The sequence below is a fragment of the Crocodylus porosus genome, unplaced genomic scaffold (genome assembly GCF_001723895.1).
Source record: "Crocodylus porosus isolate Cpor-Errol unplaced genomic scaffold, CroPor_comp1, whole genome shotgun sequence".
Classification (NCBI taxonomy): Eukaryota; Metazoa; Chordata; order Crocodylia; family Crocodylidae; genus Crocodylus; species Crocodylus porosus.
In genome coordinates this window covers 283175-308679 of record NW_017728922.1, presented here as the reverse complement: position 1 = coordinate 308679, position 25505 = coordinate 283175, and the positions used below count along the sequence as shown (strand labels likewise).

Below are 25505 nucleotides of genomic sequence, written 5' to 3'. Positions count from 1 at the left end.
CCGCGCCCCCTCCCCAGGCCCCGGCGCCTTCGGGCTCGGCCGCCCAGCTCTTTTCTGGCTGGGGTGGGCACCGAACAAGAACCCTCCGCCCCCGTCGTGCGGCGCCGCCCAGACAGGCCCACCGCAGGACTGGGACCCCGTTGCTTCCGGGTGGAGGCTGGGCCGCGAGAGACGAGGCCCCCGCTCAGGCCCTGGGCCGGTTCAGGAGGGGCGCTGAGGGGGGGCCGCTTCCGGCCCCCCCGGCCGGCGAGCCGCGCGGATGCAGGAGTCGGGCGAGGGGGCGTGCAGGAGCTCTTGAGGGAACGGCTCCCGGTGCTGTTTAACCACAGAGCCATCAGAGGGCGGCCAAATCCAGCCCGTGGGAGCGAAGACGGCTCAGCCGGGTCCTGCAGCTCTGCCTGGGAGGGAGCAGGGGCTCGCAGGGGGAGATCAGCTCCACTCCCCGAGACCAGGAATGACAGCGGGCAGGAGGGAACCACCGGACCAAGCGCAAGAGCACAGATGTAGCAGCACTGACTAGCGCATGGCTGTGATTCTGGTCGGGCCAAAGACACATGCATTTGTCCCGTGAAGCCAGGGCTCCAGAACTTGAAGGTAGTGAGCGCTTCTTCCCTTCTCAAGCGAGGACGCAACAGCAAGGCCCTCTGGACAGAGAGCTGGGTACCAAATCGAGCCGCCTTCCCTGGCTGATGTTGGTCCGGTTACTGAAGGCTCCTATCGCTGGAGAGGACAACGGGATGCCAAATACAAGAGGCCTCTCCTGGGCCTGGGGACGTGGACCTGGCGGCCTCCTGGCACAACCAGAGCACGTCCTGGAGGGTCAGGCAGCTTTGCTCACGTTGCTCCAAGTGTGCTGCCCACTCAGCCTTGCTCATAGCTGTTTCACCCATCTCGCTTGCCCTCACTGCCTCCGCCGGCTCATGGGGAAGGGCTGTGAGTGAGGGGGGCATGGATCGGGACCACAAATATCACCCCAAGCCTAGGGCTCCCTGGGGCTGGGGATACAACCCGACTCCTCTGAATGTCCTGCCCTCACCATGGACCCTGGTGCCCCTCTCCCTCCTCCCAGCCCACCTGCAGCAGGGCTCTGCAAACAGCTCCCTCCATAAAAATGCCTCTGAAGTGAAAGCAAACTTTCCATGCAGCTGGCAGAGGGCCAGGGCGCTGCTGGAAAATTGGCTGAAATGTGTGTTTTCTTTGTGAATATTTCCTTCCCTCCTGGGTTTTCTCTGCTCAACTGCTCTATGCCCGTACTGCCTGCCTGCAGGCCCCTGGCCTCTTCCTCCTCTGCCATGGGGAAGGGGTGCATTCGGGCTGCTGGCCCATAGCTCTCCCCGCTACACAGCTGGTTCCAGAAAAGATATCACAGAAAACGGGGGTTGGGAGGGAGCTCAGGAGGTCACGTCTAGTCCAACCCCCTGCTCCGAGCAGGACCAGCTCCAACTACATCATCCCAGCCAAGGCTTTGTCTACCCGGGTCTTAAACAACTCCAAGGATGGAGACTGCACCACCTCCCTGGGTAACCCGCTCCAATGTTGCGCTCACCCCGGGAAGAAGTTCGTCAAAAGCAGAACCTGAGACCCTGCACTGATGGGAATTTGGGGGAGGGCTTAAACAGCTGGGCCCCAACGTGACCCGGATCTCCCCTGTATTCCCAGCGTACGTGCCTTGCGGGGTGGCAGCACTTGTACATGTGACGACATATGGGCCCACAGAGCCGCAGTAATGGGCAGTGTAGGCTCGGCAGTCCAGCACCTTGTCTGGGCTAATCATCACCCAAGTAGTTTAGCCCCTCGAGGGATCACACCAAGCTCCAAGCTGCCGCAGCTAAGCTAGCAGTCCCCGAGGGGGTTGGGTTACAGCTGGCTGTGGTGGGCCCACACTGCCCAGCAGCTAGGGCAGCGACTGCAGCATGCACCCTTCCTCAAGGCCAGGGCTTGGCTGGTAAATAGTTAACCGAGGGCAAACGCTTTCCCTTCCTGCCTCCTCGGTACTTGACTTTCCTTCCGTGGCATTCACCCGGCTCCAGCCTCATGGGCCGACGGCTGTAGGAGCCCAGTCGCAGAGACCGCAGCTTGATACAACAGACCCGGCAGTCTCATCCCCATGGCAATTCAGGGTGATAACGGACTGTACCGTGCCCTGCTGCCAAGATGAGTCTGAATCCCAGAGCAGGCTGGAAGCCACCATGAGCAAAAACCCCTTTGGTCCATCGTTTTCTGTTGAAAGAATGAATGTTTCTACCTTTTTATTTCAATGGAAGAGTTTCCTTAGCAGCGCCATGGCCCTACCTGGCCTTTGCTGTGACCATGTGGAGAGTTGCACCCCTTTACAACACCCATCCTTGAACGTGCAGCAGGCTGAAACCTCTGCAGAGCATCACGGCAGGGTGGGCAGGGAGAGTCTCCTCCAGGAGGTGATGGGTTTTGCTCTTAGCTCCACCCGAACAACCAGGCTGACTCCAGGCGGGCTTCCCTCCACATACCCTAGGACCAGTCCCCTGGGCTGTGCAATCTGTGCCTCCCACCACAACCATGGCCTTCCCTCTAAAAGAAAAACGTGTTTCCCTTCCTCTGGGTCTCAGAGATCCCTTTGATGACCCCGAACACCATGTCACGCATGCAGCACTGCCTGCCTGAGCGTGCAGACAGCCCAAGACCATCATCCCAGCCTCTCAGTGGATGAATATGTTTAACCAGAAAACAGTAAAGTGGCAAACGGGTTCCCTGCTGACCGCACTCCAAGAAGCCTTCGGTAAATATGTGTCGCCCATAATCCTGATCCGCCACCCAGGGCAGCCTGCCTAGGGGCTTCATTTCAGAGCATCCCTGCCTGGGCTGCAGCCTCCCTTTCCATATGGAAACGCCCTCTCCACATTCCTCGTTCATGCAGTAACTGCTGCAGGATTTCTACCTGCCCTGCAAGCCGCATACCAAGTCCAGGGGTTTGGTCGGGACCGAAGGCCAACGTATGACAGCCCAGTGCAGCTGTGGGGAGCTGCCAACATCAATGGAGTCACCCCAAGGGTGCGTTTGGCCCGGGGAAGAAGGTGCTTCCACTCCAGGCCTCCAAATGTCACTTGTTGGATTAAGACCTCACCCGGTTCTTCGCAGCTGAAGGGTGAAATGAGCCTGGAGCGTTGCTGTCGTCCGGGGACTACAAGCAGAGTTTTCCACCCAGCTACAGAAAATAGGCTGGTGTTGGTAAGCCACGATGACCCAGCCAGGGTGCAAACTTCCAGCGTGGCAGGAGTTGAACGTCATGCAGGGAGGACCTCTCTTTCCTTCCGAAGCAGATCTCTTCAGTGAAGATGCCGTGCGGCGAGCACAGCCGACATCGCACTTGCAAACAGCCAGCGACCCATTTGATTCTCTCGCCCTGGGGAGAAGGACACGTGGCCTCGCTCAGCAGGTCCACGGCTCTCAGCATGTGCTTGTCCTTATCAGAGCCCGCATGGCCGTGCCTCTTGCTGACGCTGGCCTGATAGCAGAGGCAGCTGCTTCCCTGAGTGGCCACTCCACTAGATTTCAGGGCAGAAAGAAGCCTTTTGCCTGATAGCATCTGGCCGGGATTGCAGCAGTGACCCAGGCCGGAGGAATTTCGGGGTCTCTCTCCATCTCCCAGCCTTTAACGTGCCCATTGCTCAGGCACGGTCTAAGACAGAGTGACACCAGAACAGCAGCATTGGGGTTCCAGCAGGACCCAATTTCAGGCCTCTCTCCCCACCCCAGGCTCTAGAGATGGCTTGTCTACCCCCTGCCAGCAGCCCAAGGTGCCGGTGAAGAGGGCGTGAAGCTGAATTCCTTAGTCCATGGGGAGGGAGTGACTAGTCCCCAGTAGCAGGGGCTGGGGCCAGGACCAAGGTAGCACTGCAAGGACCATGGAGAGGAGCAGCATATCTGAAATAGCCTCCAGAAAGGTGCCTGGGCCAGGCTGCAGGGCTTGGAGGTGCCCGCAGGGCCCTGCCATCGGTGCTAGCCTCAGCAACTGGAGAAGGGTGCAGCCCGCGACCTTCCTGACCACCTGGAGGGGGCATCTGCCCCTCCACACCATACCAGCCCCAGGTGCAGCTTCTCTGGAGCCATGGGGCCAGGCCGGTTCCCTTCTCTCCCCCTTCCCAGCACGTCCTCCCACCCACCCGCCTGCCAGCCCCCTGCCCCAGGCATTGCCTCCAGCCCAGGCTGCATTTTTCTGGGTTTGATCTCATTCTTTCCACTCTCCTCACTGCTCGCCGCCTCTTGCCAATTTTCCATGATCCCGGCCCCTCCCCCGCACCGCAGCTACATGGAAACAGGGAGCGCTGTTTGCACGCAGCAGACAGATGGATGCTCCTGGGACGCGGCTGGAGCCAGCCCAGGGCCCAGCTTTGGCGACAGTGGAGAGAGCCCTGCGGCCTGGCACTTTGCAGTGAGCCCTTTGCACTGCACGGTGTGGGGGCGCTGGCTTGCCAGGGTCAGTATCGCCCACTCCAGGCAGGGCAGCCTAGGGGGTAAGGGGCTTGGAGGATGGCTCATGCGTTTCAAATGCAACTAGGACTGCAGGGCTGCGAACTTCCTTCCGGCAGTGCCCTGACACTACCTATTGGGCCTCCAGTGTTGTGAGCTTCCTCCCAGCAGTGCCCTGACACTACCAGTCGGGCCTCCAGTGTCGCAGGCTTCCTCCCAGCAGTACCCAAGCCAATTGCTGATGGCTTGCAGGGCAGCAAGTTCGAGTACAGGCAGTTACGATCTATTCATCAGTGGATCCTGGTGCTGGCTGGTGCAAAGAGACTTTGAAGCGGGGCTGGGAGCCTGAGCCAAACCCTCTGAACGTCCATTGCTGGGTGACGGATGAGGCAGTTGCTGTCCTCATCTCAGCTTGCCTTCAATGATGCCAGCATGGGAGAGCTGGGCACTGCAGTGTCTCTCTGCCTCCTCCCCAGCAGAAGCAGCTTCCATGGAGCAGGGAGACAAGGAGTCTCCGTTGCTTCCCTGCCATGAGATTGCTGCATTCCTGCCCCTTGCCCCCTGCCCCAGCCCTGGCGCTGAAGACGCAAAGGCCAGTGGAAACTCCTGACCTGCCCCCACAGAGGGAGTGGGCAGCCAAGTGGCCCTGGCACAGGCCCAGGGCTTCTAAGCAAGGCCCCTCAAAGCGTCTTCCACGTTCCTCCAGCAGCGCAGGCTAAATTAAACACCAGCCACCAGGCCCGTGGCTCTTCTCCACAGCACAGACTCCTCCAGCCTGTCCTGGAGCTGGCTGTGGGCCTGTCCGCCCCCAGAGGTGCTGGCTGGGAGGATGCAAAGCCTCGCTGGCCTGTGGAACAAGGCGAGTTGCTATTGCTACCTGGGACCCCGGCAGGCTGGTCCCCGTGTCTCCCCGTGCCACACTGGCCTGCCCCAGCGGCCCCCCGCTGAGCAAGTGGGGGGGGGGCGATCAAGCATGGCGCTGAGAGCACAGAGCTCCCTGGGCGGCAGGAGCAGGGAAGCCCGCAGCTCTCGGGGGCCCTGGCAGCTGCAGCGCCCAGCGCTGCGTCCTGCAGAGCTGCACGTCTCTAGCGAGGGGTGCAATATAAACACCCGGCAGCATGACGCACCGCAGGCCTGCGGACGAAGTGCAGAGCCTCCCTGGCTGCGTTCTGACCATGCTTGGAGGAGGCAGCGGAGCGCGGGAGCTCCCGGGCAGGCTGCTGGGGAGGGCAGGACGGGCAGCCTCTGCACCCTCTTGGGCGGGGGGGGGCGGGTTTCGGCAGGCCCCAGGCAACTCCACATGGGAGAGAGGGCCTGAGAGATGAGCCAAGATGCAAGGCCCCAAGGGCTGGAGCTGGGACCAAGACCTAAACCAAGCAGACCGCCCCGGCAGGGCGTAGGGAGCTCTTGGGGCAGCGTGATCTCCCCTGTGCTGCAGATCCCGAAAAGGGGGTACAAGGTGGGGCTGATCATCCCTGCAAGCTGCGCCTTTAGCTCAGCTCTGGGCTGCACCCCAGCTGAGCACCCCAGAGACCCCCCCAGGGCCCAGGTCTCCATCCCAGCTGCAATGAGCAGCTGGCAGCTCCTTCCCTTCCTCCACACACCTGCTTCTCCTTCCCCTGCCCCACGGTGCACTCCCCTGCTCGCCCCTCCAGCAGTCCCAGCCATGGGGTGCTGTCCCCAGTGCTGCTGCTGGAGCTCTCTTTAGCCTCTCGTAGAAACTCAGCCATTTCCACGCAGCCCCAGGATGGGAGCTCCAGATCTCACAAGCCCTGCTGCTCCCAGCTGTCCTGGACGAGCTTGGCCACCGCTAATGACCCCCAGGAGCTTCCAGCACCTGGGCCAGACCTGCCCTTCTCTGCTTGGAGGGGAGGGAGTGCTGGCTCCCAGCGCCCCCACTCAGGGGCCAGAGCCAGCCTCCCTGGCCAGTTCACCATCTGGCCCCGGGTGGGCAGACCCCACACACCCCGGAGGAGCTGGAGTCTGGGTGGGACTTAGCTCCTTTGCACAGCCAGCCTGAGTCACCCCATCACAGCTCCCAGGTTCCCCCCACAACTTGTTCACCCAGCCCTGGCCTCTCCTCCCCATCCCAGCGCTTGCTAAGGCCCTGTCTCTCAGGCACCAGAGCACTGCCCATGCTGCCCCCCGCACCCTGTACCCACCTGCGTGGCTCATCCGACACCCAGACTGTCGGCTCCTTGGGGCAGGGGCTTCTTGCCCTGCATTCATACAGCCCCAAGCGCAGCGCACCCTGGCCCATAACCAGGGCTCCTAGGTGTTACAACAGTGTCCGTGCCGCACCCTGGCACGCAGAGCAGAGCTGCCTGCAGGTCCCGGTCCCCGACCACACAGCCTGGAAGAGACCATGAACCCATACACGGAGCGTGGGGCAGAGGTAGCTCCAGCTCCTTTCTGGGCACCTCTTACTGTGCAAATCATGCAATAAGACTGGCACACGCTGCAGGGAACACCCCAAGGAGACTCCACAAGCCTGGTAGCCACAAGGCCCTACAGCTCATCCCCTTCTCCTTGCACCCCCAGGGCTTTTGTGCTGCTATTTCCAAGCTCCCTGCACCCTGCCAATGCAGGGCAGGCAGGATACCAGAGAGGACCAGGAGACCGGCATCGCTCTGGGTTCAGTTTATTTTGCGGGGCTCAGGGGCATTGTCGTGTTCGTATAAAGACAGCGGGAACACCCGGTGGTAGAAACAGTGCGCAGAAGAGCGAGGCTGGCACAAAAGCCCGAGTCCCCGCTGAGAGGACCAGGACACCGGGTCTGAGGAACGCTGTCCCCCACACCCCACAACAGTCCTCAAAGCATCCTCCTCTTCCCACATGCCAGCACTGAAGCGAATATGTCCCTGGAGATGCCCTGTCCCCCAAGATGCCATCGCAGCCTGGATCGGGGCCTCCTTTGAGTGCCCACCTGGACCATGCTTCCTGCCAGCTGCAACATTCAGGGCCGTCGTGCTGCCCCCGGCCTCTGCCACAGAGTGCCACGTTTAACCTCAGTGCTTTCACATCCTCCTGGTGGTCCCCTGCCTTCTCCTGGGGGCCTTCTCCTTGCAGAGGTACACGCCTGGGCTCCGTGGAGCTGAGTCGCACCCTGGCCCCTCCACACCTCGTCCTGTAGGGCTGCAAGCCAGCAACTGGGGGCTGCTCTGCCTGCGGGAGCGGGACCCCCCCGGCTCCTCTGGCAGGGCCTTACAGCTTCCAAGGCTGCCGCCAAGAGGAGGTGGCTCCGTCCCCTGCTGTGGCTGCAGCCGGACCAGGGCAGGGCACACCACAAGAGTCTGCCAGGCCCCATACACACGGCTGCCGGTGCGTGCTCGGCCACCTGGCTGCGGGTCTCAGAGCATGGCCAGGTCGTGGCAGGACTTGGAGCGAGCTTTCAATGCCACTTTCCTGGTGACCAGGCGGCCGAGGAAGCGCCGGGCCCTCTTGGTGAGGCTCTCCTGGTGCGCAGGAGTGGCACGGCGCTGGTCTCCGGCCTCCGAGCCGTCTCGGCGTAGACGGAGCTGGCGCACAACGCCCTCAAAGAGCTCGGCCACGTTGTGCTGCAGCGCGGCTGACGTCTCGATGAACTTGCAGTCGAAGACCACGGCGCAGGCCCGGCCCTCTGCAATGACCACGGGGCAGCCCCCGATCAGTGGGGCAAGCGGGGGACTGTTGGCACAGCCTGTGGGGTGGATGTGGGCAGAGGGGCACTCATGCTAGCGGGGCAGAGTGGCTGTGGGTGGGACAACTGGCAGGGCAGCTCCCTCCAGAGCCTTGGCACAGCTGAAACCAGGCCAGAAGCCCCCCCTGGACCTGCTCCCTGGCTCGCTCACCTTCCACGGAGACCTCTCGACACCGCACCAGGTCCGTTTTGTTGCCCACCAGGATGATGGGGATATTCTCGGCCTGCCGGGTGCGGCGCAGCTGAATCCGCAGCTCGGAGGCACTCTCAAAGCTGCTCCTGTCTGTGACGGAGTAGACAATGATGTAGGCATTCCCCATCTGCAGGCAGCAGTTGTGGGACCGGTTCTTCTCGTCCTGGGCCTGCGCAGGGGAAGGGAAGCGTTATTGCATTATTGCGGGCTGAGGCAAGTTGTCTGCTCTCCCACCCACCCCTGCTCAGGCAGGTCCCCCATGCAAACCGTGGACATGCAAGATAGGGATGGAGACACATTCCCTTTGGGCAGGGGGCTGGACTCGATGATCTCCCGAGGTCCCTTCCAGCCCTAATGTCTATGAAATCTATGAGATTTTATTGTGCAGGGACTATACCACGCAGCCTCCCTCCCTGCCAGGCTGGACTTGCACCCGTGTGGCCCTGTTTGCGCACGGCACGTCCTGTGCTGGGCAAGCCCCACGACTGCTGGGGAGAGTCTGGTGGTGGGGCAGGGGCTTTTTGACACTATCTCCTCTGCAACGCACCAGCTGCAAATTATGGCCCCGGCTGGGATGAGTTCCCTGCAGTCACTCATGCATCCCGGGTGCCAGGACTGGGCTCCCAGACCAGAGCCAGCCGCCTCGGGGTGATAGGACCTACAGTGAGAAGCCCGAGCTGCTCACTCCCTTGGGTATCAGCAGAGCTCGTGGCCGCAGAAGCACCCGGCAGGCAGGGCAAGACCTCGCCCACACCCCAGCTCAGGAGCCGAGCGCCTGGGGCAACCGGTGCCATGGTGTTACCAGCCCCACCAAGGTCCTGTGGAGCCAGACGCGCTGTCCCACCCCTCTGAGCCCCATCCAGCGCCTACCCGTGGTGCTGGCTCCCAGGTGTCCATCACCAGCAGCTTGGTCTCCTCATCATCCACGGACAGGGTGCACTCGTATGTGTCCTCTGCAATGAGGCAGCCAGCGGATCAGTGCCCTGCACCGGGACAGGGACCTGGCTGGAAAGACCCCCCAGCACAGCTGGCAGCTCCCTCCCTGCCAGGTCAACCTGGGCCTGGGGGACAGGAGGCTGCAGCTGGGTGGGGTACAGCCTCCCTCCACAACCAAACTGAGCTGGAGCCGATCCCCTGAAGGCTCTACTTCTCCGGGGGCCAGTGCCATGCCTCCCCCCCCCACCGGCCACCCCCAGCCCTCACTTGCCTCGGCGGGGACCCACCTCCCAGCAGCTCGGGTACATCCCTCTCTGGGACACCAGCGAAGAGGTTGACCAGGCTGGTCTTGCCCACGCCGGGGTCCCCCAGCAGCACCACGCGGTACAGTGACTCCCAGGAGCCGGCTGAATCCGAGGACCAGTTGCTGCGCCGCGCCAAGCCCTTGTCCCCGGGCTGGGGCCACTGGGCGTGCCCGGGCTGGGTGCTGGGGGGCTCCAGCCGCTCCAGGGGGCTCCGGGACCGGTGGCACAGGGGCACCGGGGTGCTGGCCCGGCGCTGCACCAGGCTCTTGCTGCTGTGCTGCGTGTTCAGCGTCATGCTCTTCAATGCAGGCAGGGCCGGGGGCTCAGGCTGGAGGGGAGCCCCTCTTCCTGGGGTGCTCAGCCCTGCCCACGTCCAGCCCCGCTGCCCCGGGCAGCTCCAGGCTCCAGTAACCCGAGCCCACGGCTCAATAATGCAGGACAGCGGCGTCGGGTTACCTGCCCCGGGAGCTGCCGGCCCCGACAGCTCTGCTCCGCCTGCACCCCCGGAGCCAGGCTTTAAAGCCCGGGCAGGGAGGCGGAGCCCCCAGGCCGTCCCGGCCCCCCTTGCAGGGCGGAGCCGGGACACTGCCCCGCGCCCGCACCCAAGACCCCCGGGGACACCGGGCTGTGCCCTCCGCCACTCCACAAGAAAGCCCCTGCCCTGTTTCTGGACCAGTGCCTGGCAGCCCCCCATGCCAAGGTGCCCACTGCAGCCCTGTGTTGGCTTCGGTGGAGCGGGGCCAGCGGGCTGAACTCAGCCCTCCCCTGCTGGGCAGCAGAGGCCCCGAAGCTTGCAGCTTCAGCCAGGGAAGAAGGGGGGACAAGGTTGCACCCCGCTTTACCGAATCCTGGATCCGCCCCTGCTGGGCCGGACACCCCTGGTCCCTGGCAGCAGCCAGTTCCTACAGCCGGGGCCATGCGGCTGGCATCGCTTCCAGGCTGGTGGGGTCGGAGGCGGCTGCACGACCCGGTGCCCGTTACAGCTGGGTCAAAGGCGGTGACTCCTGGCACGAGGGCGGCTCAAATTCACAGCGATGCCCCTCCTCGGCTCTGCCCCTGACCCCAGCAGAGCCCCGGCATGTGAACGGTTATTCAGATGGGGCAAAAAGGAGCTTCCACATTAAGAGGCTTCGGCTTTATTTCACCACCTAGACCGAGAGCTGCATTGGGAACACTGCAGAGTTTCCCATCAACTGGTCCCTCTCCCAGGCTGAACGCCATCAGAGTCCCTCAAGAGCAGGGCAGGCATCGGAGGAAGGTGCAGGGACTGAATACTGAGGTGGGTGGCAGGACCCTGCCTGGAAATGCAAAGGTTTCCATGGAGCCTTGAAAGTGGGAGACCCCAGGGGGGACCGGGTGTTGGCAGCTGATGGGGAGGTATCGGAAAGACAAGGGAAGCACATGAGCCACAGCAATGAGTCCTTTCATGCCCGAATATCTCTGGTGGAGCTGAAGAGCCTGCGCAAGGGAGAGATGCTGGGATGGATGGTGGGCCCTCATCTATGGGGTAGGCAGACCGGGCCCAGCAGGAGAGGCGTGAGCTGCTTACCCAGCATCTGGGACTAGAAGGCGACGTCCTCCTCCTCCTCCTGTGGGACGCTGAGCACGACCTCCTCGTCCGGCAGGCACCTGAGCAGAGAGGAGACAGCTGTCAGCAGCAAAGCCGGGCACGGCAAGGGCGTACGGCTGTGGCTCAGGGCACGAGCCCAGCTCCAGCTCCCAGGCACATCGTGCACTGTGGGAAATCAGAGTCAGGTGACTTGCCAAATGGCATGCAACAAGTCAGTGGCAGAGGCAGAAACAAGCCCTTCCTCTCCTGCCTCCCGGACTCTGGCTCTGACCACCCTGCAAGGCCGAGGCAGGGAATGGGAGGCATGAGGAGAGGCGTGAAGGGGCTCTGCTTTGGCAATTTGAATACAAATGCAGAAGGGGAAGCGACCCCCTGCCTCCTGGCCCCCCAGCTCTGCTTCTGCACCACGAGCAGTTCGTGCTCTGCCCGTCCTGGCGAACGCGGGGCATCCCCTTCCCTGCGCCCAGAGCTCCCCTCCTCTCACAGCCGCTTCCGGGGCTGAATCCCACCTCCCCGGGGCTGGCATCTGGAAAACCAAAGAGCTAATTAAAAAAGCAGAACGAGCTGGGGAAGTCATGTGAAGAGCGTGAGGGGGTCAGTGGGAAACATCCCAGGGGTCATCGTCAACGAGATGATGGGGGCAGCTCTGGCCAACTCTCCCAAGGCCGTCAGGGCTGGGCCATCACCTCTGCCCGCCTTGGGAGGTTGCAGAAACTTTCCACTTGCTCCCCCTTCTATTTTTAACCCTTTTCCCAGCTGTGCACAGTAACCCTGCCCTTCCCCCCAGCTGTCAGGACTAATTAATACCCCGTTTTATCCTTTTTTTCATTTGGAAAAAAAAAAAGTAAGTTCCAGTAATACATCACAAGGGCCTTCAGCGCCCGCCAGCTTCCTGACATGTTCCAGGCGTTCCTTCTGCTTTGGATCATGCCATTAGCACGCTGCCCCCCACACCTGGACAAACAGGGCTGGGAGTCAGGAGACCTGGGCCCGCTTATCGGCTCTGCCCAATTCCCTGGGAGGCGCGCTCTGCCCAAAACAGAGGGGATCTGCAGGCCTGAGCTGCCTCGGCGGAGCCGCTATAGGCAGGTCCGTCTCCTTCACAGCGTGTCTGCACACACAGTGGCTGTAAACCAGCGTGCAAACTGGGCCAAGAGCTTCACACTCATTTCATGTGCACGACTGCCAGTTTTACACTCTCTGGTGTTCAAAACCCTTCAGTGGTCTGGCCGAATAGCGCCCTGACTTATCCCCCCTGCTCCCGGCTCAAATCACTAACACGTAACGGCTGGAGGCAGCTGCAAGTCCCCTGGCGCTCTTCCATCGCGCTTCTATTTTAAGGCGACAGCATTTCCGCTGGATGCCGCGGCTCTCCGGCGTGCGGTGGACTGCCATCTGGCGTCCACAGCGTCCCAGCCGCCCTCGGGTAGGGATGGATGGGTTGCAGGGTGGGTTGATTGCCTCCCTCTCTGTGTCTGCAGCCGACGGCCTAGCACAGCCTTCCGGTTTGCTCCTGAGGTGAGAGCCCGGGCCCCTGCGAATGCGACAGCAGGGCTATCTGCACATGGATGTGCCAGCGAGGATATCCAGCTTGCTTCCCATACCTGCTGGCCAACATCCACGAGCCTTGGGGTTTTAGATTCTCCTGCGCTCGGGGCTGAAAGCAACCGGCCTCCGGCGGCTGGAAGGGAGCGACGCCTGCCTTGGAGACAGCTGTTACCCAGCAGGAAGCGTGCTGATGATCTTCTCCACCTAGTCGTGGGTGGGTGTGGGGAGCCCACCCAAACGTGGCTTCAGTGCTGCTCTGTGGCTTCACGTTCCCAGCAGCAAAACAAGATGAAGAACATAGGACTTGGCTGTGGTGCGACCCAGGAGACAGGGAAAAGGCTCAGCGAGCCCTTGCCTCTTCAGTGACATCAAAAGAGGCCTCTCCATCTCGCAGGCTGGGGAAGTGGAGGCACCGAGAAGGGACGTGGCTGGACCGGGCAGACAGGAAATCAGTATTAGAGCCGTGGTCAGCGCTTCCTAGTGCCTCGCTCCCTCTTCTGTGCTAAGACCATAGGGCCGGGCGCCCCGGTTCAAAGGCAGGGTCCGGACCATCCCTGGGTTTCCACAGGATGATGCTCAGAGCTGGGACGACGGTGCTGGGAGGCCGAGTTCAGTCACGCACGGAGCCAGACCGGCTGGGATGGGAAGCGACCCTCAGAGCCCCCATGCAGAGAGCGAGCCAGGTGCAATCACGGACACCGGTGTCAGGATGGGCGACGGCGCCTGGCCTGGCTGGGGATGCGGGTGCGAGGGCTTACCTGGGCCTGCGGAGCAGGACGTCGGCGAAGATCACCTCTCGGGGGTCCCTGAGGTCCCCGCGCAGCCTCTGGATGCTGCGCTGCAGCTCCACGATGTCTTCCTGCAGCTCCGCGATTACCTGGAGGATGGCATGTGGGAGACCAGCTGCTGGGCTGCTTGGTGCCCCCCACACACTCCCCACTTCATCCCCGGTCCCAGTGCAACAGAGGGGTTGCACTGCCAAGCCTGCTACCCCCACCCACCTCCTCACCTCCTTCTGCATTTCCACCTCTTTCTGCAGCACCCGGTTGTTGGTGGACATCTGCTGCAGGCCGTCCTTGTAGGGAGACAGCGTCTCCTGCACGCACAGGGAAACCCCACCCCAGGTGAAGGGGCAGAAACAGCGGCAGGCAATCCCAGCCCCTGGCTGTGCTGGAAGAGGCGCAGAAAACCCAGGACAGCCACAGCAGCCACAAAGGTACGGGGCAGCAGTGCACGGGCGCCTGGGCACAGTGGTGCCATAGTGGGTCAGACCCACCCAGGCCCTCCCACTGATCATCGTGCACCTGAAAGATGGCCACGATGCCCTCACCTCGATCACAGCCCGTATGATCTGCTCCTGCTCCTCCTGCATCTTCTTGCTCAGGCCCCCCATGACACTTCTTGCCATCTCTTCCAGCTCATCTGTTTCATCCTGGGAATCGCCCAGGTCGGGGGCACAGGAACCGGACAGCAGAAGGCATGTGAGCAACTTGGGACCTTGCTCCCTAGCCCTTGGTCAGGAAGGAGACGTCCCCTCACCTGCTGCTCCTCCTTCAGGCTCTGGATGTCGCGCAGCAGCTGGTCTATCTGGATGGCCTTGGCGGGGTACTCCTTGTCCATGTATGCTCGCAGGACGCCCAGCTCATCCTGCAGCGCCTGCACCTTCCCGTTCACACGAGCCAGCTCCTGCTGCAGCTCTGACAGAGACATGGGAAGGGCAAGCTGAGCCCCAAGCCCTCTCCGCGGGCGCTGCCCGCTCAGGGGAGCCAAGGCAATGTTTGTTCCCTGGAGCAAGGCCCTTCCCTTTGCAGGGGTCACGGGGGTGGACAGAGAAAGAGGCTGCCTCCCTGTGCAAAGCTTGAAGGCAGCTGTGATGCCTGGAGGCAATCGGGGCAAATGACACAAGGAGGCAAGGGTGGCAGGCATCTCATGCCAGCTTGGGGTGAACCGTCCATCCTTACTTGCCAGGTTGTTCTCCATGGTTTTCTCTGCTTCCTGCAGCTCCGCTGCCGCGGCGCCCACCTGGTGCCGGCTGGAGTCCTGAAGGCTCGTCACCATCGTCTAGAGAGAGGGGAGCCTTGTTGCCGCCTGTCCGGGCCTCCCTGCAGGACTGTGGGCACCCGCTCGCCATGGGCTGCATTGCCCCAGCTAATGGCAGGGGGGAGCTCCCCCTGAATTGTGCCACGGCGTACAAGCTGCCGAGGATCTCCTGAGCGCAGACCCCCCCGGACCACGGGAGATGGGCGGGTTGAGGCCTGAGCCCCGTCACGGGTCATGCAGCAGCTTTGACCTCCTTGGGTGTGGGTTGGGGGAGCTGAGCAGGCCCCGCCGGGCACCCGCCAGCCTCACCCCGAAGACTTCGTACTGCTGCAGCAGCTCCCGGACTTGCTTGACGGTGCTATCCTCGGCCTGCTGCACCTCCTGGACCAGGCGCTCGTTGGTCTCTGCCAGGAAGGCGCCGTGCTGCTTCAGCTTGTCCAAGGACGTCCTCTGCGACCTGGTCAGTCTCTGGAAGAAAGCCGGGCGGAAGGCACGTGCCCGCTTGCCAAGCGTCCTACACTGCAACACCCCCACTCCCGGCGCCCGTAGCCCTACCACGGAGATGGGCCTGGCTTGCTTTTCATGCCGGCCCCCCAGCCATACAACTGCCCCCTGCTCCCCCTTTCCTCAGTGGCCAGCTGCTTTATCACTGCTTTCGCCCTCCTGCTCCTCAGGCGCTTTGGGCCTGATTCCTCCTTGCTCTATTGCTGGGCTATCACCTGCCTGAGCAAAAGCCGACGTGAGATCAGCTCGTGCTTCCGAATCAGAGGGGCAGCGGTTCCCCTTCGCTCTGCACCTCTTTGCATAGGATCCCAGGACTCCCCTGGCCCTGCTGCCTGCAGCGGGGCAGGGCATACACCCACCCTTCCCCGAGGGACGTTGTCTAACCTCCAGGGAAGGAGGCTCCGGTACGACCACTGCAGTGCTAACTCCTTCCCTGCAGTCCAACAACCTAAGTCACCTTCGCTGCAGGTGAAGCTGGTTTCTTCTCACCCACCTCCCAGGGGCTGGGGAAAACCGTTGCTCCCCTAGCAATGCTCCTTTCTGTACTGGGAGACGTACGCCCACACCACCCATTTCCTCTTTCCCAGACTAAATAAGCCCAGTTCCTTCTTCTCTGCCCGCAGGCTGCGCTTCCCAAACCTCCGGTCGTGGTGGGGGATCTCCGCTGGACGCCCCCCACCCCTGCAACTACATCCCTTTCAACCCGGGCCCTGAGCCCCGGTCAACTGAGGCCACCCCAGTGCCCAGGAAGGCAGAACAACCTCCTGTGTCTTCTGCACGTGCACGGCTTATGCCTGACTACAAATGAATCGGGCAACCAGTGTTTCCCCTCCACGAGGGCAGGCCCAGCTTGCGGTATGCAGGTGCGGGGCAGCCCTGAATACTTCCTTCATGTACCGTAAAGATTTTGATATTGTCCAGGCTTCTTGCGAGCTCCGCGTCCTTGGCCGACGTCTTCTTTGGAGCAAATCTCTGCTTCCGTAGAGAGGCTGACTTTGTCGGCAAGGCTGATCTGACGCAGACCTGGGCTAGTGAAACAGAAGATGCCCCGCACTGACATTTCTGCCTGGTTTTAATGCCTTACCCGACGGGTGCAGGCCTCACGGATGCCATCCAGGGGAGTTTAGGGGGTGCCTGTGGTGGGGAGCTGAAGATCCAGGTGTGGGAGCCCTGGATGCGAGGGCGCTCTGTGCCCTGCCAGCTGCAGCTCCTCCGTGCTTTGCTTTCCCAGATGGGGAATGGGGTAGAGGCGCTGGCTTGGGGGCTGCACGGCTGCTCTGTGCCCAGATGCCCGCCATGGAAAACTGCACCTGAGCTGCTGGAGGGGTGCAGATGGGCAGGGGCAGGAGCTAGACTGACCTGGCTGCCTGCCTCTCTGGGGGCAGGCAGAGCTCACTTCCTTTCTCCTGTCCAGTGAGGCGATGGAGGGCAGAGTCACCTTCTTCTTTGCTTCCACCCGCTGCCACTTGCTGTAATCCTGAATGCAGCGTCCCAGGAAAGCAGGACATTGCTGCTTCAGAGGCAGAGCCACAGCCTCTCTGCAAGCACCCCCGTGCGCCCGCCCTGCGTTGCCCCTGGCCTTGCAGAGCCCCGGGCCGGGCTCTGGCTCTGGCTCTCACCCATCTGCCAAGGAGAGGGCACCGTGTGCTGGCCCGCGCTCCATCCAAACTGCCACTGCACCTGGGCTGTGCATGCTCCCCAGTGCCCCCAGCACCGTGGCATCTCCAGAGCCTGGTTGGACACGGCCTCGAAGGGACTTACTGTCTTCTCCTGCTCTTTCACCATTTTTGGGGTCAGAGCGCTCAGGCCCGGGGCAGCCATCACCACCCGGCTGCAGGAGGCGGATGAATAGGATAGGGCAGGTTACGGCACGCACGACCCGCCGGGGCTGGGAGTGGGGGGCACCTCCCGAGGGCTCCCCCAGCCCCCGGTACCGCCTCCCGCTCCACAGCTCCAGGCGCCCCCGTCAGGCTGGTCCCTCTCCAGGGCGTCTTGTGTCCTAGCAACCCAGGAACACAGCCAGCCGCCATGACAACGGAGGCGGGTGCGGAAGCAGCCGGAGATGGGATGGCAGCTGGGCCGGTGGCCTGTGCTGGGCAATGCCCCCGCTCGGGCCTGGGGGTTACTGCCGCTAAGGAGACCAGAGCCAGCACAGGGGCATGCTGCATCGCTTCAGCTGCAAGCCCTGCACCCACGCAAGTGCCCCCGAGAGCAAGGCCAGTGCTCAGAGAGATCCATGCCTGTCCCCCAGCATGCACGGAGCAGCGCCCGGGACGGGATCAGAGCTGGGCGTGCAGAGCCGAAGCAGACAGACCACCCTGCGGGCTTCGAGGTTGCACTTGTTCTGTTTATTGGAGGGTGCAGATGCCGTCACGTTACAGAGGGGAACAGTCCTGCGGCCCCGGATGGACGGGGCGGTTCGTGACTCAGCCTCATTCTGCTCCCCAGGCCCCGTCACTGCGCACAGGAAGGACTCGGTCACCTCCCCAGACCCCCCCGCCAGCCAGGCCAGAGTCTTCTGCCTGATACAGTCACCACCTGCTCCAGGCTAGCGAAGCGGTGTCCGTCTGGACATGTTTATACCAGAGCAGCCTGGTCCTGGGGTCCAGCTCCCTCCCGCAGAGGCTGGTTCAAGTGCAAGGCCTGTTACCAGAGCCAGCTGTGCTGCTATCCACTAGCACGTGCCAGGCTTCGGTCCATCTCCCTCTGCAGCAAGTCACTGCAACTAGCTCAGGACCCTTGGATTCAGAAATAAATCTCCACCCAGGGCCTCTTCCCGGGAGAACGACAGCAGTCTGACTTCACGCCCCATCTCCTGCGCCTCTACGGCCCTGTGTAGGCATCAGTAGTAATCTCCCACAGCCCCCAGTGAGCCCAGACATTAGCCCAGTGCTGTGACGTCTGGGGCTGAGTGTTGCTTGCTATTCCACGTTGCCAAGACAGCCACAGAGAAGCAAAGGGACTTGGTCAAGGCCAAACAGGGAGTCTGTGGCAGAGCTGGGACTAGGCCCTGGCTCCTTGCTCTGTCCCCTCCGCTGATTCCAGTTCACCCGGACTCTCCCCATCCGCTGTGCCAAGGCAGAGAGGACAGGACGGGTCAGACGGGGGGTCAGGGCTGGTCTGCGTCGGTGGCTGCCTCAGGGCTCGATGCTGCCCACCAGCTCCGTGACGAGCGTCTGCAGGGCAGCAGCCCGCGCCTGGCTGGCCTCCAGCACGGCCTCGTGGCTGGCGCTGTCCTCGCTGTCGTAGTCCCGCACCACCGTGTTGGTGATCAGCGAGAGGCCGAAGACGCGCAGCCCGCAGTGCTTGGCCACGACCACCTCGGGGGCCGTGCTCATGCCTGGGGGTGGGGGGAAGCCAGGTCAGCGCGGCGTGGACGCCACCCAGCCCGCGACACAGATGTGAGAGCTGAGCTTGTCTTGGAGCCTGGTGCAGGCCTAGTGTAGACAGATTCCCCCCCGGACAGCTCAGGGCTGGCGAGGCTTCGCTCAAGGCAGAAAAGGGCAGGGGCCGGCATCTCAGGGTGGGAAGGAAGCCTGAGCCTGGGCCCCCCTTTGACTTCTTACCCACAGCATCGACCCCCAGTGCCCGCAGCATCCTAGCCTCAGCCACGGACTCGAAGTTGGGGCCCCCCACCATGCAGTACACGCCCTCCCTGATGAAGGCCGAGTAGCCGAGACGCTCGGAGATCTCCAGCGCCCGCACACGCAGCTCCTTGTCGTAGGCATCGGAGAGGGCGGGGAAGCGGGGCCCAAACCTGGGGAGGGGAACGAGCCTCAAGGGGAGGCAGGCAGGGCAGGGCAAGGGAACAGGGACACCCAGACACCATTGCCATGAGGCCACGCATGCATGGGACAGGTTCCACCTCCCCGTGATGCCAGTGTCATTATGCCCCTTTCCCAGATGGGGAAACTGAGGCACAGAATGGGGAAGGGATCAGTCCAAGGCTACCAGGCAGGCCAGTGGCAGAACCAGGGTGCAGCCCAGGTTTTCACAGCCCCATCCACATGCTGCAGCCCCCAAGGTGAGCACAGGGAAGAACGTGGCCTGGAGTCTGTGCCCGCTGGGAACGGCTCCCCCACAAACCGCCTCCACTCCCCAGGCGTTACCGCTCCTCGTTGGGCCCCAGCAGTGGGTTCAGGCCAGCCAGGCCTGGCAGGTTGACGTGGTCCCGGATGACCATGATGTCCCCGGGGCTGTAGTTCTCTGCCAGGCCCCCCGCAGCGTTGGTGACCAGCAGGATCTCCACGCCCAGCAGCTTGAAGACTCGGATGGGGAAGGTAACCTCAGGAAGGAGAACAAACGGCCCTTTGGGCATCTCCTCCTGGGCCGGCCTCCTCCTGTCCCCTGGGCAGGCTGTCCAGACAGTCCCCTGCGTCCCCCTCCCCTCGTGGATCAAGCGTGGACCCCCAAGCCTGCGGACAGCAGCGGTGCCAAGCTGCCCCCACAGCTCCGTCTCCTGCCCCGACGTGGTCCTGGACCCCACGGCTGAGGCCCTGGCTCTGTGCCAGCCGCTGGCTGACCTACCTTCCAGAGCAGGTGCCCCTCGTACATGTGGAAACGCCCCTTCATGCAGACGCATGGCTTTCCCTGCAGCTCCCCGAAGACCAGCTGCCCGGCGTGGCCTGCCACTGCGGAGGGGCTGGGCATTGGGTGAATGCAGCGTGCATGCCAGCCCTCCCCGGCCCTGCCTTCTCCCACCGCGCTTCCCACTAGGCTGCTGCACCCCGCGGCCTGCTCTGGAGACTCAGCAATGGGGGCAGCGAGGTGCAATTTGGGACTCAGCCCCTGGCAGGCCCTGCACAGCCCCTGCCCTGTGCCTGGCTCAGGTATGTGCCAAGTCTGGTGGTCACACGCAGCAGAAGCACCTATCAGGCAGGGCCTGACAGCAACCACGGACCGACAGAGGATCCCTCTGAAGGCAGTTTGCAGGAGCAGGGGGGTGAAAGCAGCTGGGAGCAGAGAAATCCCCCCCGAGCCCCACATGCAATGAGTGTGCAGAGCCTGGGACCGTGGCTGAAAAGCAGAGCTTGCAGGGAGGCCTGCGCCTGCCCACCCTCTTCCTGCGATAAGCCGAGAGGCAGCCCCGCTCCAAGGCAGGGAGCCAGCTCTGGGACTGGAAAGCACAGGGAGATTAGTGCTGGGCACAAGCCACCCGCCAGGCTGGCACTGCCAGGGCTAGGGGCCACATTGTCCCCGCAGGTCCCGGCACGTGGGGCGGAGGGTGCACCGGTACCTGTGCTGCTGGGGAAGTTGGGGATCTCCGAGTAGCCGAAAGCCTCCGGGCTTTGCAGGGTGTCGGCCAGCAGGCCCAGCCCGGAGCCACAGATGACAGCCACGCGGGGCCGCTGCCGGGTGCGGGACAGGAGCCAGCTGGCGGTCTGCTCACATGCCTCGAAGCTGCGGGGACGCAGAGGGTGATGTCAGTGGGTGCCTGGCAGCCCTCTCCCCCTGCCCGCCCCAGTGGGGCCCTTCGGAGCAGCTCCGCCGCGGCCGACGGTCCGTGCAGAAGAGCGGGGGAAGTTGGTCCCGGTGGCTGCAGGGGAGGGAGTCCTGCCAACCTGACAGAGGAGCTGGCAGGGCAGGGGGCTCCTGGTGCACTTGTCTTCATACCTGCCTCTGGGCTCTCGTGCCCTTGCCCACTGCCACCCCTCGCCAGTGCTACTGGGGAGGGTTATCTCCCACGAGACACGGCTTTCTTTCCCGACCCCTGCCAGGGTTTTATGCCTCTCTAGGTACCCCCGAGAAAGCCACGAGCACCTCAGGAGTAGGGGGAGCCAGTAAAGCTGCCCAGCTCCATCCTGGGCGGGCAGAAAGGGGGGTGAAAGACTTGCTAGCAGCTAAACGAGCCAGTTACCGAGAGTGTGACGTGGGACACGGCAATTCCCTGTGAGCATTGAGGTCCACATAACTGATCGCACCTGTCCAGGTACACACACGCACACGTGCACACCCATCGTGCCGCGCAGGCCTTACCTGAAGCTCTCTTTTTCGTGCATCTCGACTCTCTGCCGGAAATGCAATTTTGCAAGAGACAAAGCACCTGCAAAAGCTGCACCTGGTTCAGCAGATCCCTTGGGCCCGGCTGGCTCCTCTCAGGATGTCCCACATATATAGGGCCTGCTGCCAGCCCTGCCCCATTGGCTGCAGTGCTGCTGATGCCAGGGGGCCCCCAGGAGGGGGTGTACCGGAGGGTGGGTGGGTCCTTTTGCTCTGAAACTCCCCTTTGTGCAATTGCTCTTGGTGCCCAGCCAGGGATTTCTCCTCCTCTCCACCCCCATCTGCTGTCCTGCCGTGCCCCCGTGGTACCACCGCCTCAGCTGCAACCTTGGGGGAGCGGGCATGGACGTAGGCTCCCCACCCGCCACCCGGCAGCCCCCAGGCCCAGGGCGATTCCCATGGCCCGGCCATGCCTGCAACATCCCTTGCAGGCTAGGGCAGAGAAGGGACAGAGAGGGCTCAGCTGGCACCCATGCCGTAGGCCGTGAGGTGGCACCGTTCACCCGGGGGCTTGGTGCTGGTGTCAGGGCATGGGAAGAGGCAGAAGCGGAGGGAACAGACTTCATGTGTGCATCCTTCCAGCAGCTGGACACGGGGCTCCTGCACTGGGCTGTGCAGTGCCCACGCGCCAGAGATGCCCGAGCTGCATCGGGCACCTGCCCCCCCAGCGCTGCACAGCCCGGCTGGAGGGAGCCGGGGGAGCGGAGCCCAGACGCGGGGCCTGGCACAGCTAATCCCCTCAGGAACGCGCCGCACTGCACGAGACCGTCATGTGCCCCTGCCTCAGCGCGTGACCCGGGGGCCTGGAGCTCGGTGCAAAGCCGAGCACGGGTGGGGGGCCTCCCGGGCTACCTCTGACCTGGGATTGCTGCCGGCCTGCAGGGCTGCATGGGGGGTGCTGGGGACGCCTGGAGCCCAGACCTCCGCTAGCTCCTGGCTCTTGGGAGGCTTCTGGCCTGTCGCCTGCACGCATGCAGCACCTAGCACTTGCAGGCCGGATCCCAGACTCCCAAGGCACGAGCACCATGCATGACAGCCGTGCGAGAGGCTGCACGTCGGTCGTGCGAGACCCCATGCAGCCCCTGGGCCATCCACAGCCAGGCCCCGTGTCCTCGGCTGCCCCTGCAAGAAACCCTCGCCAGTGACTCGGGGGCCTTAGAGCAGCCTTTGTTCCCCGGTGCCAGGCGCGGGGATTAGCCGAAAGCTCGGGGACAAAGAAGCTTTCCCTGCAGTCACGTCCCTGGGGAGGCCAAGGGCCGAGCCCGTGGAGGGGTCACTTGGGCACGGCGCTCCCTCACTGACCCCGGGGCTGCCCAGCTCCTCCAGGTGCCCGGTCCTCTGTTCCTCCCGGGGCTGCCCCAGGCCCCCGGCCTGCACCCGCTTCCCTCCCTAGACAAGCTGCAGGGCACAAGGGTCATCCACGCTTGGCCCGCGGGCACCAGGTGAGCCGAGGCCTGGCGCGGAGCAGGTCTGGGACACGTCTCCAGCCAGCGCTTCCGGGGACGTGGACCCTCCGCCCTCGGGCAGCACCGGCCCCGTGCTTTTTTTGCACGGCCAGACTCTGCCGGGGTCCAGCGCGGCCTCTGGCTGGAGCTGAGAGCTGCCCGGAGGTCTGCTACGCCCCGTCCTCCTGGTCACCTGTCACCTGCCCTCCCAGCCTGGTCTCATCCCTTCCCAGGACTCCTGAGAAGAGCTAAGAGGCAGGTGGAGCAGGCGATGTTGTGCATCCCAGGAGACACCTCCAGTGAGCACCCTTCCAGACCGGGGGCTGCCCATGTGCTGGCGGCTGCTGGCTGCTCTCCAGCCCCGGAGCGGCTCTGCCTGCAGGTGTCTGCGCCGTGCTGTGCGGCTCCAGGTGCAACGGGACAGAGAGTCCCAGGGATGGAGAGGATCCAGGAGCAGCGAGGTAGCATAGGGCATCCCTGACCTGGCACCAGCCCTGGGAGGCTCAGGACACACCAGAGCGGCCATGCACGGCCTCTGGCGCTCCCTCCCGGGGCCCTGGGCGTTAACGCAAGATGGGAGAGTCTGTCTGCCCTGGACCAGCTCCGCAACCGCAGGGGCTGAGGTCTGCCCCTGTCTGGGGGGCTCCCACAGAGCATGTGAGCCCCCACACCGTGGCTGCCCCCGCAAACTTGCGCTCCGGGTGCAGGACAGGGCAGGGGCCTTCCCTGATTGGGACTCGAGGCGCTGCAGGGTCGCCAGCTCAGCACAGCCGCCTCGCTGCAGAGGGACGAGTGTCGACCTTACACCCCACGACGGGATGGGGCCCCGGAGGGCGCTGGGGGTGCCTGCATGGGGCTTGCAGTACCTGAGAGACTCTCCTGTGGCGCAGTCCCACACGCGCACACGTGCAATTTGCATACATGCGTGTGCTGTCTGATAGCATGGGCTGCCCCGGGGCGAGGGGCACCCCTGGCTGCATACCCAGCCCCACAGGGCTGTGGAAGCAGTGTCTGCCTCTGCCCTCTGCTTGCTCCAGCCTCCCTGGCCCCAGACAAAGCACAGTGGAGGCCCCCATGTCCCCCCAGACGCAGGAGGTGTCCACCGTCCAGCCCGGGGCTGCTGCGCTGCACGGGGTGCCCGCTCCCCTGCCCTGCCCCGGGCGCCCCGGGCAGCTAGCAGCGCGGGGAGAGGAGGCCCGGCGACAGATGGAGGCTCCCAGCAGTGCCGCAGGAAGCTTCGTCCCCGGTCGTGGCAGCGAAGTGCAGCCACCGCGCTCGGGCTGCCAGGCCGCATTACCACACGTGGGCTTGAGGGGCTGGTGCAGGGCATCCCGCGGGGTCCCAGGCGTGTTTAACCCCTCGGTGCCCGGGCTGGGGACACACCCCGAGTGTCCCCCCTCTGGCTGCCGCCACGCCGGGGTGCTCCCTGCTCTGGGATGCAACTGGTAGGGCTGGGCCACGCAGCTGGGGGTGCCTCGGCAGTGCCCGGGGGTTTGGCCCAGGAGGGCTGCTGTTTTTGGGGAGGTCCCGCGAGACACCAAAGCAGAGGACCGGAGGCAGGTCCCAGGTGAGGGCAGGACGCCTGGGTCCCGATGGCCGCCAGTTCACCTGCGGTGGTGAGTCACACTGTCTGTCCCACCCCTGGCTCCAGCAGCAGAGCACCTCTGGGAGCTCATTAGTGCTCGTTAGCACGGAAAGGGAAGGTCTGGGTGGGCCCTGGGGTGCCGGGGACTCTGTAAACAAGGCGGCTGGGGCCCAGGCTGGCTCGCTCGCTGCCCACGGGGCGTGGAGGCAGCCTGCCCCCATGCCGCCCTGCTGGGCTCGGGTGCCACGAGGGGCAGGGCTGGAGCGCGTCTGCCCCGGGCTCCCAGGACCGGGCCCCGCCGGGGTCTGTGACCCTCCTGCAGGCTGCCCCCGCCCATTGGGAAGCCGGGCGCTGCCCGCTGGGCACCCGGTGCGGGAAGCACCAGCGCCAGCCGCCGGCACCAGCCGGGCCTGAGGCTGCCGCACCTGCCCTGGGCCGCTGCCCGGCTGCAGCACCAGGGCCTGGCGCCCCCCGCCACGCGCCCCGGGCCCCTCCCTCGCTGCCTCTAGCAAGGGCGAGGCCACGCGTGTGAGACGCTAATTAGCATGGTAATTAAATAACGCGGAATGGATCTGCATAGCAATTAGCCCTGCTTCCAGGCCGGCGGCGGGGGCTGCCTCACCCCTGCCCTCCGCGGGGCTGTTCTTCCCCCCGGGCCCCGGCTTCTGCCTGGGCAGGACCGGGTCTCCCAAGCTGGGCTCGGAGCAGCTGCCCGTCCCGGGGGCACCCCGGCCTTGCCCCCCTGACTGTGCTGTGCCATGCAGCCTGTACCTAGCGCTCTCTGCCTGCAGCCGGGGGCCGGACCCAGCCCCGGGGCAAAGGCTGCAGCTCGGGCCCCGAGGGGAAGGCATCGCCAGCAGAGACACGGCTCCCCCACCGCCCCGGGCGCAACGGCTGTGCAGCCGGGACACCGGGCCCCTTGTTTGCCTCGACAACCGCTGTTGCCACGGCAACTAGCTGCACCGCGGCGGCGTGAGGACCCATCCACCGCGCAGGCAAGCCAATGGGCACCATCCCCACTCCCCGCGCCGCCGCGTCGCTGCGGCAACCAATGGGCACGCCACCTGCGCCGGGCAGGCCGCAGTCGCTGGGGCAACAGGCGGGCACGGTGCCCCGCGTCCGCCCGGAGCAGCCCCCGGCTCGGCGGGGAGCGATTAGCGCGCAGCTGTCGCCCCCCGCCCCTGCCCCCTAAGCGCCTGCTGGCGTCTCGCGGGGCCAAGGCGGCTCCCCCGGCCTCTCCCGGCACACGCGGCC

At 64.1% G+C, this 25505-nt stretch overlaps 4 protein-coding genes across 5 annotated transcripts in view; all 4 read right to left on the bottom strand.

The window, feature by feature from the left end:
* HM13 (histocompatibility minor 13) overlaps positions 1-25505 on the bottom strand; it is a 41045-nt gene that overhangs the window by 14118 nt on the left and 1422 nt on the right. The gene's annotated exons all lie outside the window — the stretch shown is intronic.
* REM1 (RRAD and GEM like GTPase 1) lies at positions 7566-10052 on the bottom strand. The gene is made up of 4 exons (XM_019539459.1): positions 9542-10052; positions 9189-9271; positions 8277-8487; positions 7566-8065 (listed from the first exon to the last, which is right to left on the bottom strand). Exons 1-4 carry the CDS (start codon positions 9852-9854, stop codon positions 7797-7799), a joined length of 876 nt encoding a protein of 291 aa, XP_019395004.1. The 5' UTR covers positions 9855-10052; the 3' UTR covers positions 7566-7796.
* Positions 10669-17075, bottom strand: CUNH20orf96 (chromosome unknown C20orf96 homolog). Of its 2 annotated transcripts, XM_019539458.1 has the most exons (11): positions 16983-17075; positions 16581-16698; positions 16119-16249; positions 15027-15185; positions 14639-14738; positions 14217-14374; positions 14008-14109; positions 13687-13773; positions 13436-13554; positions 11109-11188; positions 10669-11017 (listed from the first exon to the last, which is right to left on the bottom strand). In XM_019539458.1, the coding sequence occupies exons 1-10, from the start codon at positions 17040-17042 to the stop codon at positions 11122-11124; spliced, it is 1101 nt and encodes a 366-aa protein (XP_019395003.1). In that variant the 5' UTR covers positions 17043-17075; the 3' UTR covers positions 10669-11017; positions 11109-11121. The 2 variants fall into 2 exon arrangements, with proteins under 2 accessions (XP_019395003.1, XP_019395002.1); XM_019539457.1 differs by having other exon boundaries at positions 10669-11188.
* Positions 18356-21220, bottom strand: LOC109313281 (purine nucleoside phosphorylase-like). The gene is made up of 6 exons (XM_019539773.1): positions 21198-21220; positions 20458-20645; positions 19749-19852; positions 19331-19506; positions 18788-18978; positions 18356-18561 (listed from the first exon to the last, which is right to left on the bottom strand). The coding sequence occupies exons 1-6, from the start codon at positions 21218-21220 to the stop codon at positions 18359-18361; spliced, it is 885 nt and encodes a 294-aa protein (XP_019395318.1). The 3' UTR covers positions 18356-18358.

What these genes read in the sequence shown, in the direction of transcription:
- REM1 (XM_019539459.1), bottom strand. Translation starts at nt 9,854, where the DNA reads ATGACGCTGAACACGCAGCACAGCAGCAAGAGCCTGGTGCAGCGCCGG. An exon ending in CCTGGGAGCCAGCACCACGG is followed by an intron (nt 8,488 to 9,188) that starts GTAGGCGCTGGA and finishes TCCCCTGCGCAG; the next exon opens with GCCCAGGACGAGAAGAACCG. An exon ending in TCGAGAGGTCTCCGTGGAAG is followed by an intron (nt 8,066 to 8,276) that starts GTGAGCGAGCCA and finishes TGGTCATTGCAG; the next exon opens with AGGGCCGGGCCTGCGCCGTG.
- CUNH20orf96 (XM_019539457.1), bottom strand. Translation starts at nt 17,042, where the DNA reads ATGGCTGCCCCGGGCCTGAGCGCTCTGACCCCAAAAATGGTGAAAGAG. An exon ending in TGAAAGAGCAGGAGAAGACA is followed by an intron (nt 16,699 to 16,982) that starts GTAAGTCCCTTC and finishes CGCTGCATTCAG; the next exon opens with GATTACAGCAAGTGGCAGCG. An exon ending in TCATACGGGCTGTGATCGAG is followed by an intron (nt 13,774 to 14,007) that starts GTGAGGGCATCG and finishes CTGTGCGTGCAG; the next exon opens with GAGACGCTGTCTCCCTACAA.
- LOC109313281 (XM_019539773.1), bottom strand. Translation starts at nt 21,220, where the DNA reads ATGCACGAAAAAGAGAGCTTCAG. An exon ending in CACGAAAAAGAGAGCTTCAG is followed by an intron (nt 20,646 to 21,197) that starts GTAAGGCCTGCG and finishes AGGCACCCACTG; the next exon opens with ACATCACCCTCTGCGTCCCC. An exon ending in AGGGGCACCTGCTCTGGAAG is followed by an intron (nt 19,507 to 19,748) that starts GTAGGTCAGCCA and finishes CTCCTTCCTGAG; the next exon opens with GTTACCTTCCCCATCCGAGT.